Source organism: Ovis canadensis, chromosome 13 (assembly GCF_042477335.2).
Source record: "Ovis canadensis isolate MfBH-ARS-UI-01 breed Bighorn chromosome 13, ARS-UI_OviCan_v2, whole genome shotgun sequence".
Lineage (NCBI taxonomy): Eukaryota > Metazoa > Chordata > Mammalia > Artiodactyla > Bovidae > Ovis > Ovis canadensis.
The window spans coordinates 52594017-52610454 of NC_091257.1; the positions used below are offsets into that span (position 1 = coordinate 52594017).

Sequence of the window (16438 nt, forward strand, 5' to 3'; positions counted from 1 at the left end):
TATCTCCTGATAGAATATACATCTCCACTCAAAACCCCATTTATGTGAGTAAAACATAGGTCCGCATGGCTTCTCTGTGGCATTTATTTGCTTTCATCCAAGCACAAGGGATCAGAGCCAAGCATTTGCAGTAACTGCGGTACTTAAACGATGCTCTTCATCATCAATGTGCCAAGTGCCATACAAGCTTTGAGGTGACTTTACTCACCACCAACGGTCCAACTACAAGTCCAGGATGCAGTACTTTAGGATAAACTTGATCATAATGGTTGCTTGGAGATTCTTTCTTATGATAAAGCTTCAAGTCAAAGAGAGACCTAAATGGAACTTTCCAACATGAAAAAGAAAGGGACAAAACCAGCAGCAATGCCAGGTAAGCCGTATCTTCTGAAGCAAGTTGACTTTTTTATGAGACCTTGTTGGTGCGTGTGCCCTACAGCAGGGATCAGCAAACTACAGACCAGGGCCCAATCTAGCCCCCTGCCTGGTATATTAATGTAAATATTCTTATTTTGCAAATACAGTTTTATTGAAACCAATCACATCTATTTGCTTTTGTGTTGTCTGTGGCTGTTTTGAGGCTAACATGGCAGAGTTGAGTAGTTATTAATGCAAAAGAGCCCGAACAGCCTATAATCTGGCAGAAAAAAAAAAAAAAAGTTTTCCAACCTTTACCCTGTATCTCTCTCCTTGGACAGCCCCATAGGTCACCATTCACACCAAGCATGCTCTCTCTGTTGGGGGTGTCCTCTGGCTGCAGAGGTGCACAGGACCTCACGTGCAATAGGCAGAAAAGCCAGAGAATCAGTGCCCCAGAGCCATGCTCACCTGGAGAAGGAGGGGGAGCTGGGCCACCCCAGCTTCCTCACCTCCTGTAGGGATGACTGATGATGCTCTACCTGGCCTCTTCCCTCCAAGTGGAGCACAAAGCAATAGCCTGAAGTTAGTGCAGCCTGAAACACCACTGGTGATATTAACAGACAGAACTGAGTATAAGGCACTATTTGTTGTTGTTTAGTTGCTAAGTCATGTCTGACTCTGCGATCTCATGCACTGTAGCCCACCAGGCTTCTCAGTCCACGGGATTTCTCAGGCAAGAATACTGGAGTGGGTAGCCTTTTCCTTCTCCAAAAGCACTATAAACAGAGTATAGAGAAGCATTATCTTCTTAATTAGAAAAGCAGAAGAGACCACTAATGCACCACATGGACCAAGCACCTGCATCGAACAAGCAGGCTTGCTGGATGTGGGGGACAGACATCACCACCCCTGGCAGGGGGTGCCACTCAGAGGTGGGGCGTGAGCACCCCTGGCAGGATGCCCTGGAAGAGCCAGGCCTCTGAGGAGACTGTAGTGAGGCCGCTTCTGCAGATGTTGGAAAGACTGGGAACTGGCTTCAGCTGTTGCTCAGGGAAGGAAGTGCCATGACCAGGATGAAGTAGCAAATGAGGACCACAGTCTCTCTTTTCCTTCCTTCCCCCTCCCCTACCAGGGGGATGATGGCGTATCAGGGACAAGACCGCAGCTTCACACCCCTGGCACCCACCGGAGCATAGACAGGCTGGCTTGGCGCTAAGAGCCGGGGCTTTCTAATAGCATGCCCAGGCCCTGTGATCACCGCTCTATAAACCACCAGCACCTGAGATCTTGTTTAGGGTCTGCTGGGGGCAATCCCACCTAACTGAAACCTCCATGAATCCCCACCTTGATACCAAACCTCCTTCACTGGAGGTTTTCTTGGGGATCTCTGGGGTTGCAAGAACAGAAACGAACTCTGACTCATAAAGACACGGAAGCTGCATATCCAAAACAGGCAGTGTAGCACTCAGAACTGAAGGGAAGCCTAAAGAGCCAGCCTGAACCAGCCTGGAAAGGGACAGAGGCTGTAGCGAGCCCCGGGACCGGGAGGCATAGTGGGGACCATGGGGACCACATCAGGACTCCCCGATCACAGGGCGGCTCCTTCATGTTCATCTTGGCTCCGCTGGACTTGGATCTCCTATTCCAACTGTGGGTCTGGTTTGGGACACTTGCCCACCCACAGTGAGAGGAAGGCGGGGTGTCTCGTGGGTCTGATCAGGGCTGTAACTTGTGTGAAGGAGCAGCTCCTCAGGATAAGATCAGGGCTGCCCCCACCCAGCAGTGGGGAGGGAGGGGTGTTTGCTGGGCAGATGCCAACCAGCCATCTCAGAAGATGACTCTGACACAGGAGTCAAGGCCAAGCCATTTATTTGGAAGGAGTCATCTTTATGTAGGGAAGCAGGCAGTGGGACAGAAGAGGAGGGGTCCCATTGGGCCACAGGGATGAGTGGGTCTCTCCACCCGCATCTGCAGCTGACACCCACCGGAGACCAAGTACAACAAGCCTCCGGGTGGTCCCAACAGAGGGGCAAGAGAGCTGGGGTGTCCATGCACCTGGGCATCACCATTCTAGATGAGGGCCACTCCCGGAGCCCCAGTACTGCCAGCCTGCCCAGTGTGTGGGCCAAGCTCACTCCTGGGGCTGCAAGAACCCCTGGCAGAGTCACACGTGCCTGCTCTGCTGCTTGTGCCTGAACCAGACACGTGGGGGACTGAACCAGACCGGCGAGGGCTGCAGGACCAACCTGGGGGCCAGCTCCTAAGTGCGGCTGAAACAACAGCTGTTACTGGTCACCGTGACTCAAACGCTTGGAAAATGGTAGGTCCTGGCAACTGGGAGGCAGTTTCTTTATGGAGGAGGTGGCTCTGGACAGTCTCGGTCCTGGGCTTGAGGCTGAGTCAAAGAGGAGACCAGCCTCCTCCTGCTCCCTGATACAGCAGTCCGGACCAGTCATTCTGAGCACTAGCACTCTGGGGTCTCAGTGTTTGGCAAAGCTACAGCGTTCTCCTGTCATCCATGTTGTTGGGGAACCTGCTTTGGCCCCCTGTGTTTATCTTTTTTATACAAACTTAAGTGCTTGTTTTCAGAGACCTTAGGAGAGGAAAGCCCAGGAAATGAACCCATTCTGCAGCTCTCCAGGGGAAAACAGAATCAGGTAGGAAAAGTGCAGAGGAGCAGCCAGGAAAATGACCGAGTGGGGCACTGGGGCAGGGGAACGGGCAGGGGCGGCAGGGGGAGCGGGGAGTCGAGGGTCAGAGAGCCCGCCCACACCCCAAGGCGCTCACCACAGGCTTCCCTGCACTTCACACTGCAACCCTGGCTTCAAGCAACGGGGGCTCCTTGAGACGCTGCTCATCTGGCCCCTTGGTCCCCCTGGACCTACAGCCTTCCTCCCCTCCTCCGGTTTCTCCCACACTCCTCCCTTTATTTGTCTTCCTTGAACAGCCTAGTCCGTTCCTGCCCCCAGAAAAGGCACGGAAGTAATAAACCCACCGGGCTCATATTTCTCGGTTCTTTCACCTGCCCTGGAGTCTAAAGGTGCCCAGGGATGAAAGGTGCTTGGAGTCTGGGGGGTGCACGGTTGAGACTGCGAAACCACCTACCACGGCTGTGGGTTGGGCTTTGCCAGCCGGCACCGCCCTGGAATGGGCGGAGCCGGGTCCCTCTGGGGGCGGGGCTTGAGTTGAGGGCCCCGTTTCCCTGGAGACGGCCGCGCGGAAGAGGCGGGGCTAGGGCCTCCAGGCTCCCGGGGCCGCGACCTGAAACCAGAGCCTCCGACAGTCGATCAGTAGTAGAGCAGAAGAGAGCGCCAGAGGCCAGCGGCTCTGGACTGAGCAACTCTAGTCGTGGGGACGGGCGACGGAACGGAATGAGGCTAGGGAGAGGCCGGTCCGAGGGACAGGCTGGAGGCGTGGCCTGTGAGACCCGGAAGCTGGCGAGGCGTCAGGGGGTGTGCCCGGCCCTGGGCGACTAGTGGTATACCAGTAACCCAGCGCTCCGAGCTGTGGGTCCCGCAGGTCCAAGTGTGCGACCGCGCGTCTTGCGGGCAGCGGCGTTGGCGGGCCATGCCTGGGGACTCCCAGTCGCTGTGGGAACTGGTGGAAGAGCACGTTCCGCTCCCGAAGCGGCCCGAAGTGAAGAGGATTCTAGGGGAGACGACAGTGAATCTGAGCCTGGAGCTACGGGCAGAGGTGGGGCGTCGGAAGGTGGGCCCCACGGCAGACCTGTCCCACGACTCGGATGCTTTTCTCACCTTCTAGGGGTCCCTAGTCCTGCCCAGTAACTCTCAAGCTCTTGTCGGATCTCACTGTCCGCCCAGTCCTCTCCAATTTAACTGCCCAGCCCCTCATTCCCCCAGCTTCCTTGCCTCCCTTCACTTCCCTCCGCAGTCACCGAGGTGCCCCAGCTCTCCTTGCAGGTAGTGATGTTGCGATCATTGCTCCAAGAGGCTCGATCTATCCAAGCCTCTGGATCGCGCCCCACCTCTGACCTCTCCTCCTTCTGGCACCACCGCCCCTCTTAAGAGATCTTGTGTGCCAGGAACTGCGGCAGCTGCTCCAAGGTCTCCGCCAGAAGGCCATCTGTGAGGGCAGGTTGGAGCTCCAGACCTGGGTCTGGGCCCTGTCTCCAGAACTCAGATGGGCTAGCCTGGCAACTGACAAGGGGCCAGGGTCGCCTTTCCTGTGGTTCCCTGGAAGGAGCCCCTGAATTGCCTTTATGCATCTTCTGCAGGGACCAGACTCAAGCTTGGGTCCAGTATAGCCCCAGGGTCCTGCGCTTTGCCTTGGAGGAGCCCAGGTGTGATTTGCCAGAACAGGAGATGTTCCAGATGAGAGCTGGTGAACCCAGGTATAGTAGTAGGAGAGACGGGATCTGTCCTTGCTGGGCAAAGGACCCCAGCCAGCTGGTAGGTCCCACCTGCGGGCATGGAGGAGTTCCTGGTCTGGGACTGACACTTCTACAGCCACCTGTGGTAGAAGTCAGCCCATGAGGGCTGCAGAGGCCCAGCAAACACGTGTCAATCCTGGACTTGGTTCGAGCTGGCTTTTAGAGTACGAGGAACAGATTTCCAGACAGATACAAAGAGAAGCGCTTTGCAGGAAGAGGGAGAAGTACATGCAGATATGAGTGGAAGGAAGGACTTCATCCAGGGGCCAGGTGTCCCTCAGGCTGGGATAGCCAGGCTGTGAGGACTGGGTTAGAGAGGGCTAGGGACTGAATGAGATAAATCAGCAGCAGCGTGTTCATCAGTGAATGGTAGCAACTTATGTCTCACACGTCCTTATGAAAGGGGTGATGTCCCATTTTGCAGATGAGGATACTAAAGCTCATAAAGTATGATTGACTTTCCCAGATTCACACAAAGGAAAAGGTGGCAGAACCCATGCGCAATCCCAGGCTCCAGATCTCCTTTTAGTGCCATGTTGTGTTGCCTTTGTGAGAAAGCACAAAATTGTCTAGGAGAAATGGCGTTTGTGTCCTGAAGGCCTGGGGTGAAGCAGCATGGGAGAGTGAGGTTCACTTCATCTGCCAGCAGCTGTCACTGGGACCTTAGCATCATCAAGGACCAGCTGAACATGTCCCACACTGACCAGGCTGCTGGACACCTGCGGTGAGGCCCCCAAGTGTGTGCAGTGAGGGTGGAGACAGGGAGGGTGGGACTGTGGATGGACCCTGATGTACTGGGACTACTGGGAGGAGAAGGGAGGGAACATACCTGGCTGGGAGACCCACGAGAGTGGGGCTGAGGTGGAAAGGGCAGGATGCTGATGAGGTTGCTGTCAGGAATCAGTCAAGTACAGATGCCTACAGGGGCCTTGGCCTGAGGACTTTTATCCTGGGAGGTAGGGAAGAGATGACACACAGAAGAGTTTTTAAAGCAGGGGCAGGGCTGTGATGTGGGAGAGAATGGAGGCAGGAGGACCCACAAGTCTAGTCCTATCGTGTAGAAGAGAGAATGCTGCTCCTCAGGGTGGGCCCTGGGAGGCGGGCAAGGAGAGAGGACACACCCTGCCCAGGAAGAGGCTGGCAGGGCTGCAAGGCTGTGCTGGAACAGCATGCGGGCAGCAGAGGCAGAGGTGGACTGAGATAGGAGGGCCTAGAGGAGGCTCCTGGGGAGGCCAGGGGTGGGGACCGCATGCAGGGCTCCGCTGAGACCCGGGTCTGCAGCGCTGCCTCCAGTGCTGCACTGTCCATGTCCCAGGGCCCGCCTAGAGGAAGAGTGCCATGCGCTAGAGAGGGAGATTCCCATCCTGCAGGTAAGCTGCAATCCTGGGCCACCCTGCCCCCAGCCCTTCTGCTGAGCATAGACGCCCCAGTGTCTCACCCAGGGTGGGTCTCTGTGTGTCTCTGCCTGCAGAGGTTGTGTGAACCCTGGGTCCGTTTTTCCTGTGTGTACACTTACATGTGTGATCCTTAAGTACGTGAACCCATATTCCAGTTGAGTCCCTAAGTCCGAGGTCAGCACTTTTAGATCAACTGTTGGGTCTGCCTAGGTCTTTTGCCTCCTTCTCTTCCCCAAGTCTGGGTTCAGGCCTGCCACTCCCTTGCCAAGCTCAGCTTTTCACGGAGAGGTTGGTGTTCCTCTCAGGAGTCCCCCCAGGTGGTTGGGAGGAAGAGACTGCATGGGCTGGTTCCTGTGCCCCACCATGGGGATTCTGGCCTGGGCACCCTGCCCAGTCCTGCCCTGTCCCTGCCGTAAAGCCAGGTACTGAGCCAGCTCTCCCTGCAGCGCTGCCTGGAAGACGAGTATTCAGGGGCCCCTCAGCCCTCTGAGGCAAACCTAGAGCCCAGCCTGGCAGGTGAGGACCCTAGCAGGCCCCAGAGCACCCAGCGCTCCGCTCCCACTTGCCCCCACCCCGTCCCACCTTGCTCTTGTAACACAGCCTGGAAGACTAGGTGCTATGTTTCAGGGAGAACCTCTCCTCCAGAGCTAAAGGGACAGAAGGCAGCCATGCAACAGGAGCTTCAGGCACCCCTGAGGCCTTCCTATTTCTCCCCCAGGCACAGGTAACCCAGAGCAGACAGACAGCTGGATGGGGCAGGCTGAGTGGCAGGCCACGGTCCCCTCACAGCTACTCCCTCCTATTCAGGCCACAGCTCTTGGAGTCCTCCAGCCAGGGCACCGGACTCCTGCCTTGCCTCCATGGGGCTGCTGGAGTTTGGGCCAGGCTTCTCCAGTGCTGCCTGCCTGCTCCCCTTCTGGAGCGCTGCCCCAAACCTGCCACTGGGGATGGAAGAGTCAGTGCCTCCTCGGGAAAAGGCCAGCTTCTGCTCTGATGTCCAGTGCAGCACCCCAGGCCCCAACCTGAAGGGCTGCTCAGGAAGGAGGCTTCAGCTTCCGATGGAACTCGTCCTGTCTGCTACTGCTCTCTTTCAGCTGCCAGCGTCCAGCCCACTTCAGATCTAGTCTAGGATGAGCCCTCCCCAGAATTCCACTGCTGTCTGTCTGTCTGTCTGTCTGGCCCCCACCCTACCTTCTCACCAGGACCTCAGTGTCCAGTCCTGACTGTCACAGCCTCTGGCTCTTCTCCTCCCAGGCATCCCCCCAAAGGCCTGGCAGGAGGAGGTCTTGTCCCAACCCTGACTCATGTGCCCCTGGAGGACCCAGACAAAGCACAGCAGCAGCTCAGAAACAGGAATAGAAATTTCATTAAAACCTACGGACTTTAAAATCCTAGTGGTACGCAGATGGTTGGGGGTGGGAGGCACACTGCTATTGCTACAGAGGATTAGAGGCGGCTCTTCTGGGACTGTCACTGCACAGAGGGGCACAGAGGACGGACACACAGACACTGCAGGGCTTAGGGGAAGGAGTTTCGTCTCCAGAGAGTGGTTGGGGCACATGGGCTGGGGCAATTTGGCACGTGAACAAGGGTAGCCCAGTTCGGGAAGACTGGGCTTTAGCCTGGCAGTGGTAGGGCAACAGGGTGTCGTTTAGAGTCCACTTCCCCAGGGCTCTGGGCTCAAACCTCCTGTTGAGCATCACCCCATCCCTACCCACCAGAAATGAATTCTTTGGGTGGGTTCTTGGGTCATGGGCCTCTGCTGGGCAGGCCCTGACAGCCAAGGCTGGAAGGAGGTTCAGGGACCTCAGAGCTGCCAAGTGACATGCAGGCGGGCCTGGAAGACAGATAGGGCCCAAAGCCAAGGCAAGGGGGTAGCAACCACAGATAAGACAAAAGGGCCGGGCCACACAGCCTGACCCGTATGTAACACTCACAGCGCCGCCCCCCTGCCTCCAGGTAGGAAGATCTGAATTAGCCTGAGCAGAGGCTGGGGTCCACCCCAAGGGCAGGAACACTGGTCAGGAGGCCGAAGATTCAGGGACAGGGACAGGTAGGGGACCCACCCAGAACCTCAGCTCAGGGCAAAGTGTGGGGGCATCAGAGGCCATGTGAAGCCCAGCAGGCATCTGGGGACCTGAACTGAGAGCCTTTCAAAGTGCTACTGGGCCCCCCAGCAACCCCCACATCACCGACACCCCCAGCTGCCATCTTGGCATCTGAAGGACCTGTAAACACTAGGGACACGAGCACAAATGACCATGCTAGCAGTGGTGGCCAAGGTGACAGGGGCCACCCCTGGCCAGGACGTGGTGGGGGCAGGCGGGGACGCCTCTCCACTGTCTCCCCAGGCTCTGAGTTGGGAGCACAGGGTGGGGGTGGGGCACTCCCCCAGCAGCTGTGCTCACATCTGGGAGTCCTGCAGACGGATGGGGTCATTACTGCCCACCATGGGAATCTGGGCCTTGTCTGGGTCCAGCGGCTGGAACTCAAGCCCATCTTCAGGGGAGGGTGGAATGGTGGGGGCGTAGCGCCCTGTTCGGTGCTCCAGGAGGGCGGGACCCCAGTCTCTGCTTGGCTTTGTTGAGTTTTTCAAACGCTGCAGGAGAGGTAGGCATGGGGGAGGGAGGGACGGGCAGGCAGAGTGCATCAGAAGGGAGCCCTGGAGCGCCATCCATCCATCCACCCCCTTCTGATTCACCTGGCTGCCCCTGCCCCCACCCCTCACCTGGAGGAAGGTGTCCCCATCTGTTATCCGGAAGTAGAACAGGGCGTAGAATGGAATGCAAATAACAGAGGACAGAGCCATAAGGAAGCCAATGGCCTCGGCCCAGCTTGGATACTGGTATTCGTTGTAGGTGATTGTCTCATACTGGATCACCAGGAAGATGAGAATCAACTGCAAAGAGTGGGGGTTGGGAGTGGGCGTGAGTCCTGCCCAGCCCCACGCAGGCCTTGGGCCTCCTATCAGCACTGCTCCCCTCCCTCTCCAGTTTCCCAGACTAGAAAGAGGCATATCAGGGAGGGCAGGGGTGACATCAACGTTTGCATAGCAGAAGAAGCTGATGGCACCAGGGGTCCAGGGTATGATGGGCAGGTGGGCACTGCGGAAGGGGAGGGGTCTGGCTTCTGGAGAATCCTGAAGCAGGCAAGAAATTGTTCAGCTGCCGTGGACCTTGGAAGTCAGTTATACTCAAAGAGTTGCAGCGGCCCCCCACTGCCTGCTGAATTAAGGCCAAATCCGTGGCCTTTAAGGCTTCAGGGGCATTTTCCATCTACTAAGCATTTTTTTAACTGCAGTGTTGGAGAAGACTCTTGAGAGTCCCTTGGACTGCAAGGAGATCCAGCCAGTCCATCCTAAAAGAGATCAGTCCTGGGTGTTCATTGGAAGGACTGATATTGAAGCTGTAACTCCAATATTTGGCTACCTGATGCGAAGAGCTGACTCATTTGAAATGACCCTTATGCTGGGGAAGACTGAGGGCAGGAGGAGAAGAGGATGACAGGATGAGATGGTAGGATGGCATATCCGACACAATGGACATGAGTTTGGGTAAACTCCAGGAGTTAGTGATGGACAGAGAGGCCTGGCGTGCTGCGATTCATGGGGTCACAAAGAGTCGGACATGACTGAGCCACTCATGAGCTGAAACATTTTTTGAATGTTTCCTCCAGACCTGGGAGCTCCTGGATTGTATCAGGTCTAGGTCTCCAGTGCCCAGCACAGCGCCTGGCACAGTCTCATGTGCTGATCTGAACTGACTTGTGCAGAGAGGTGGGAGCAATGGGGGGAAAGAAAGGGAGAAGTCCTGTGAGTCTATGGCTGCAGAGACGGCAGTTGGAAACGCTTTGGAAAGAGCCAAGGGACACCGGAGATAAAGCCTAGGGTTGCGGCAACAAAAATACTACAGGAAGCAGAAAGATGGGCAGGTGGCTCATGGGCCACTTGGAGGGCCTGGGACAATGGGTGCTGCTTGGCAGGAGGCCTCAGCATACACCTCCCAAGCCTTCAGCCGCATCATGGAGCTCAGGCCCCACCAGCCTTTTTAGGGACTAAATTCCAGAAGTCAAGACCCACACCCGGGGGATGGTGCACTTAGAGGAACTTATAACAAGTTTCCTGAATGGGACTAGAGCCTGATCTAATGTGTGGACAAATTCTTTATTTGAACTGATAGAAGGATGGAGTTTGTAAAAAAAAAAACAACAAAAAAAACACTTTTCAGCACTATGAAGAAGTAAAGCCTCCAAAAGAAAGCTAACAGCCCAGAAGCACACGGTCCACAGAGCCTGGCATCCTCACCTGAGGGGATTCCAGCCTGGCTTTCTGAGCAGAGAGGCTGCTGCGGGCTTTGCCTCAGTTTCCTGGAGACACCGGACCCAGGCTTCCTCCTTCCTCCTGCCCTGCCTGGGTGGTGCCCTGGGTCTTCCCACAGGGCGGCAGTTTCCTGGGAGCCCTGGAGGATGAACTCCCCCAGGGCAGGTCCTGGGCCAAAGCCATAACCCCCAAGGGCACAGCACTTGGCTGTGGTGTCTGCCCTCCCGTGCCTCCCACCGCTTACGGGATACTTCCTCTCCTGTTTCGAAGCTGAGCCAGTGGCCAGAGCTGGTGCCAGTGCCAGGCATGGGAAGATCCCACACCCCATGTGATAGAGGCCTCAGCCCTCAGGGGCCTTTTAAACTTTTTTCCAGGAACATGAGCCAATGTGGAAATCCGGTGCTGACCTCTCCAGGGCACAGAGGAACTGGCACGAGGGGGTGGGGGCAGGACTCCAGACACTGCCCTGACCATCAGGCTAACCCTTCTGTCACTCAGAGACAGCCCTGCCTCTTCCCTGTGGAGGGACCATTACACTAGCAAATCCCTACACCCCCCACCCCGGCCCCGCCCCAGCTTCTCACCCTGATCATAAAGGAACAAAATCAGAAGGTTTGTAGTCCACAGACCACTCCTCCTCCTAAACTTGTTTCTGGTGCAGCATGGGCCCAGCACACACGCTCCAGATCAGACCACCTGCTTTACATGAGGGCTCTGACTCTTAGAAGCTATATAACCTTGGGTCAATTACTTAGCATCTCAGGGCCTCAGTTTCCTCGTCTGTAAAGTGGGGATAATAATGAAACCATGGAGAGTTGTATCACGAGACTTAGAATATTGTTCCTGGTCATGGTGGGCTTTCCCTCCACCACTTCCACTCCCTGCTGGGGGTCTGTCTTCCAGGTGTTGAATACTGGTAGAAACCCAGAACTCCCCCTCCCAAGCTATCCTATTCCAGGGTGGCTTGGGAGGGTGTCCCAGATCCTGAGCTGATACCTGACTTGCACAGCCTGCTTCTGGAACATACATTCACACCACATACCCTGAGCACTCCAAGCACCTCGGCTATGAGGGACTAGAGACACGAGCTCAGTGAAGCTGTCAGAGACCAACGCCAAGGTCAGTTATGATACCCGAGGCTCCTCTGGGGAGATGCCAGGTGGAAATACCAGGGAGGGAGGGCCGGCTCTCAGCTGCTGCCAGCCTATTTTCCCCTTCTGAAGCTGGGCACTGTCTTCCGTCAAATACAGGGCCCTGTGCTCCCTTCCTAACCCAAGGCCAGGGCTTAGGTGGTTCTGAGTCTCCACGCCTGTCTGACTCTGTACAGCTTCGCTCAGACTTCCAGTGACCAGAGCTGTGGGTGCGGAGCCCCAGGGGGAGCTCTGGCCTAATGGTTGGGCTTGGGCTCCTCCTCGGCTGGTTCCCAAGACAAGGACCCTCGCCACGGGGGCAGCAGGGGAGGGACCAGTGAGGAACTTACAAAGATGATAGCTGGTGAGATTACGCGCCAGCAGATCTGGAAGAAGAGGGGCGGTGGGAACCCCAGCATCATCTGGATGTCCTGGAAGTAGTTCTGGTGCCCTGGAGAGAGGGAGGTCAGCAGTCCACAGGACAGCGTGAGCAGGCAAGGGGCTGGGACACGGGAGGCCGTGGGAGCCTGGGCACTTACCGTAAATGTACATGATGCACACACACATGATACAGGAGATGATGACCAGGGAGAAGCTGGCCGCGTAGTTGTCCATCAGCAGCAGCCAGTAGATGCCTGCCTACGGGCCAGTGGGCAGCTGAGTCGGGGGTGCCTGAGGTTACGGGCCCCTTCTCTCTGCTCCTTCCCCCTATCCCCTACCCTGGCAACTTCGGCCCAGCCTTTGCCTTGGTTCTTACCTGGCTGGTGAGGGGAATACCCAGAAGGAAGCCAGCCACAGCTATGCCCAAGGTCACATAACTCTTTCGCTGTAGGATCCACTTGTTCCCTACCTCATCCACAAGGGCTGTGACCAGCGTCTCTAGGAGGCAAAACTGCAGGACACGGCCATCAGAGCAGGGCCTACCCTTGGCCCTGCCTCCTCCCACCCTAAGCCACTGGCCCAAGTCGCGTGCCTCGTACCTGGGTGCCCAGCCCCATCAAGATGAGCATGAAGAAGAAGAGCAGGGACCAGAGTGGGGCGATGGGCAGCAGTGTGAGGGCCTCTGGGTATGCCACGAAGGCCAGGCCTGGGCCGTGTTCTGCCACACTGGACACGTCTTCACCCAGGTGATTGGCCATGAAGCCCAGGATGGAGAAGATGACGAAGCCGGCATAGATGCTGGTGGCACAGTTAGTGATGCTGATGACGACACTGTCTCTAATGGGGAGGGAAACACGTGAAGAGGACACGCAGCTTAGTTCCTCCTGCCCAATTTGGGCCAGCAGACTTGAACACAGGGAAAGTTCTAGGAACAAAAGTACCCCCAATCTCCTCTCTGGTCTGTTCTGGGCCTCTTTAAGTAGGTGTGAGGGTCTTGAGTCCTTACAGACCCCTGGGGCATCACTATTGTCACCCCTTCTCTCTTCTGCCCAAGTGTTCTCTGTTCTGCAGTGACTGGAATCAGACCCGGCATTGCCAGCAGCTCCAGGCCGTGAGTGGAAGGGAGGGTGCTGGCGGGCCAGCTGGCTGCACTGGATCTGGTGGGTCTGGGGGAAGCAGGGTCAGGCTGCAGAGAGGGCAGGAACAGGGGGCAGCCCCAGCGCTGGTGGAGAGACTCTCACCGGTAACAGTTGTTGTGGAACTTGTTGTAGGAAGCCATGGTGATGAGCCCGCCCCACGCACAGCCCAGCGAGTAGAAGATCTGGGAGGCGGCGTCCCCCCAGACCTGCAGGAGGAGCTGCAGTCAGAGGCTGGCGCCTCTCTGCCCCTCCCCGCCCCTCCAGGTCACCTTCCACCCACGGCCCACCTTGGCCTCCAGGATCTTGTCCCACTGTGGCGTCAGGTAGTACTTGATGCCCGTGGAGGCTCCTTCCAGGGTCATGCCACGGAAGAACAGGATGGTCAGCACCACGTAGGGGAATGTGGCCGTAAAGTACACCACCTGTGGGTGAGAGGGGCCCCACTGGACTCCTCTGGGCTCTTCCCACTCCACCCCTCAACCTGCCCCCTCAACCACCACGGGTCCTCTGGTCCCTCTTTCCCTCCTACATGCTTTCATCATGCCCCCACCCACCCCTCCACACATAAAACCCAGGCAGGGAGGCAGGCTATTTCTGGGTGGGCACAGATCCTGGAGGGAAGGGCCTTACTTTCCCTGAAGTCCTGATCCCTTGCATGAGGCAGAGGAAGACGACCACCCAGGAGACAAAGAGGCAGCTGAGGAGGTGCACCTGCACCTCCCCGAAGTTTCCAATGTCATCTGACAGCTTCAGCACGTAGAACCTAGAAGGGGATACTCTGGCACTGAGGGCCAGCCACACCATCCAGCAACACATTCCCAAGGCCCAGGGCCCAGCCTGGCAGCTCCCTCCTTTCTCACGGAGGCCCAGCAGCTGGCTTGTCTGGGATGGGAGCCTTGGTGAGGCCCCAGCCCCAGCCTGCCCAGGCCTCTCTGCCTGTTGCCTCTCCCAGGATCCTCGAGGGTGCCTGCAGGCCACACCCCAGGCCTGGGCTAGCTCCCTCAGCCCCTGGGGTGTGGAGGTCTCCCTGTCCCTGCTCAGACCCGGCTTAGGCCTTTCCTTTAGGAAGCCCCTCTCCTCCAGACTGGACGCACCCTGTCTCGTGTCACCTCCTCCAGGAAGCCTTCTGTGATCTTTTCACAAACACTAGTCCTCCAACTCTGATGAACAGAGGGAGGCAGTGGAGTACTGAGAAAAGACGGAGGATTCCCAGCTGGCACTAGTAGTAAAGAGCCCGCCTGTCAATGCAGGAGACGTAAGAGATATGGGTTTGATCTCTGGGTTGGGAAGATCCCCTAGAGGAGGAAATGGCAACCCATTTCACTATTCTTGCCTGGAGAATCCCATGGACAGAGGAGCATGCAGGGCTATAGTCCATGGGGTCACAAAGAGTTGGACATGACTAAAGTGACTTAGCACACACACTGGAGCACAGAAGCCTAGACTTGAACCTGGATTCCTCTCCTGAGTGTGCATGACTCTCTGGAGCCCTCTGCCATGCCAGCTCTGTTTCTTCAGCCTACTGGATGTTGATGTGCCAAGCCCTTGCTGGATGCTGGGCATGTTGACCTAAATCAGGCGTTGTGGGCCCTGCCAGGAGCGTCTTAACCCCATGGGGAGGAACACACTAGAAGTATTCCTGGAAGAGGGGAGGCTTGAGCCAAAGTTGGAAGGATGGGGAGAAAGAAGGTGAAGAGAAGAGAAAGCACATGCCAGGCCGAGGGCACGGGTCAGGGTCAGGTCATGACGCGGCAGGAGAGGGTCAGGAACCGCCTGGCATGTCAGCAGCTCAGGAAGGCTGGAGGAGAAGGGGAGGGGAACAGAGAAGGATGAAGACAGGAAGGAACAAGGTCACGAGAAGTTGTGAAGTCAAGATGCAGAAGTTTGGATTTTATTCTGAGAGCAATGAGAAGCTTCTGGAGGGTTTTTAGAAGAGGTCTCTCAGGGCCTCTCCTTGGCTCAAAACCTTGTAGCAGCTCCCATCTCTGGCCATGGAAAGACCAAAGTCCATAAGCGGCTACAAAGCCCTTCATGACCCACTATCTCCTAACTGCTGTCCCTCAGGTCTCCTCTCCTCCGGCTGCCTCCCTCCTTACTCGCCGCTCCAGCTGCGTGGGGTCCCTTGTTGCTCCTTAAATGTGCCAGGCCCTCTCCCACCTCAGGGCCTTCACACGCGCTCTTCCCTGTCTGGCGTACTCTTTCCCCAGACCTCCACGTGTCCATATGAGTGTGAGATCCGTGCAGGCACACAGGGCCCCGTGCTTAGAAGGGCCTTGTGCTTGGTTTAATGTCCTGCCATTGCCATCTTGAAATTCTGAACAGCCTTGAACAAGAGGCCCCACCTTTTCATTTTGCGCTGGGCCCCACAAATTACACAGCTGGGCTTGTCGACATGGTGGCCTCCTTCCTTGCTTCCTTCAAATCTTTATTTGGGTGTCCTCTTTGCAAAGGGGCCTATTCTGGATACCCAGATTAAAACTGCAACCCCAGCCCCAGCCTGGCTCACCTTACCCCATTTCTGGCTGTATTTTCCTCCAGACTATGTCTCTTTCTATCATACTGTACATTTTACTATTCAGTTTGTTATCTGCCTTCTATGAAGGCAAGGGTTTTTGTCTGTTTAGTTCATTCCTGTATCCCTCCAGTGGTTCTCAAAGTGCCTGGCACAGAGCCATGCCCAATAAGCATTTGCTGAATGGATGAGTGAATTAACATCATGGAAAATGGACTGGGAAGTATAAAGGGGAGTATCTGGAGGGCGACTGGCTTGGCTGTTGGAGTTGTCCAGGCTAGAACTAATGAGCAAGAGACAAACTATTGAGCCTCAGTCTCCTCATCTTTAAAATGGGCATCATAACTTCAACCTAAGATAATCTGTAGATAAATTTAGAAAAATACAGGCTCCTTTCTTTCCCCTCTTTCAGTGAAAACTTCTCAGCATAGCTTCATAGGCTGTCCTCTAATCTTAGCTCTTTTTACTGTTTTTTTCTAACTCAGTTATCAAACCTCATGAAAACATGTTTAATACCTTGTGAAGGGTGGTCACCCTGGTCCCTCATGGGGCAATGTTGCCAGGTCCGGGATTTGTTTCTTTGCTCAACCCACCGGACTGTCAGACTTGCAAGCACCTGAGTAGGCCTCCTCTGCCTCCAATCTTCTCCTAGGCCGCCCTTCATATTGTGACCTGCAGAGGGCGCTGTCCAACACATCCCTCTTCTGCCAAACTCCTGCCTCTGTGTTGGTTCACTCAACAGGCATCAGGGTCAGAAACTTTCCAGGCTCTCAGTCCATGGGGGAACCAAAGATAAAGGGATGAATAAGAT

The 16438-nt window shown here is 56.1% G+C and overlaps 1 protein-coding gene and 1 pseudogene across 4 annotated transcripts in view; one reads left to right on the forward strand and one right to left on the reverse strand.

The window, feature by feature from the left end:
- Positions 1–3596: 3596 nt before the first annotated feature.
- Positions 3597–7536, forward strand: LOC138417482 (coiled-coil domain-containing protein 24-like; annotated as a pseudogene).
- LOC138417478 (sodium- and chloride-dependent glycine transporter 1-like) overlaps positions 7491–16438 on the reverse strand; it is a 33448-nt gene continuing 24500 nt past the window's right edge. For all 4 annotated transcript variants that reach the window (XM_069547753.1, XM_069547754.1, XM_069547752.1 and 1 more), the window contains 9 exons: positions 13746–13878; positions 13403–13537; positions 13218–13321; positions 12576–12813; positions 12353–12487; positions 12135–12234; positions 11946–12046; positions 8876–9046; positions 7491–8746 (listed from right to left, as the gene is read on the reverse strand). In XM_069547753.1, coding sequence (XP_069403854.1) covers positions 8552–8746; positions 8876–9046; positions 11946–12046; positions 12135–12234; positions 12353–12487; positions 12576–12813; positions 13218–13321; positions 13403–13537; positions 13746–13878 — 1312 coding nt within the window. In that variant the 3' untranslated portion in view covers positions 7491–8551. The remainder of the gene's footprint in view (positions 8747–8875; positions 9047–11945; positions 12047–12134; positions 12235–12352; positions 12488–12575; positions 12814–13217; positions 13322–13402; positions 13538–13745; positions 13879–16438) is intronic.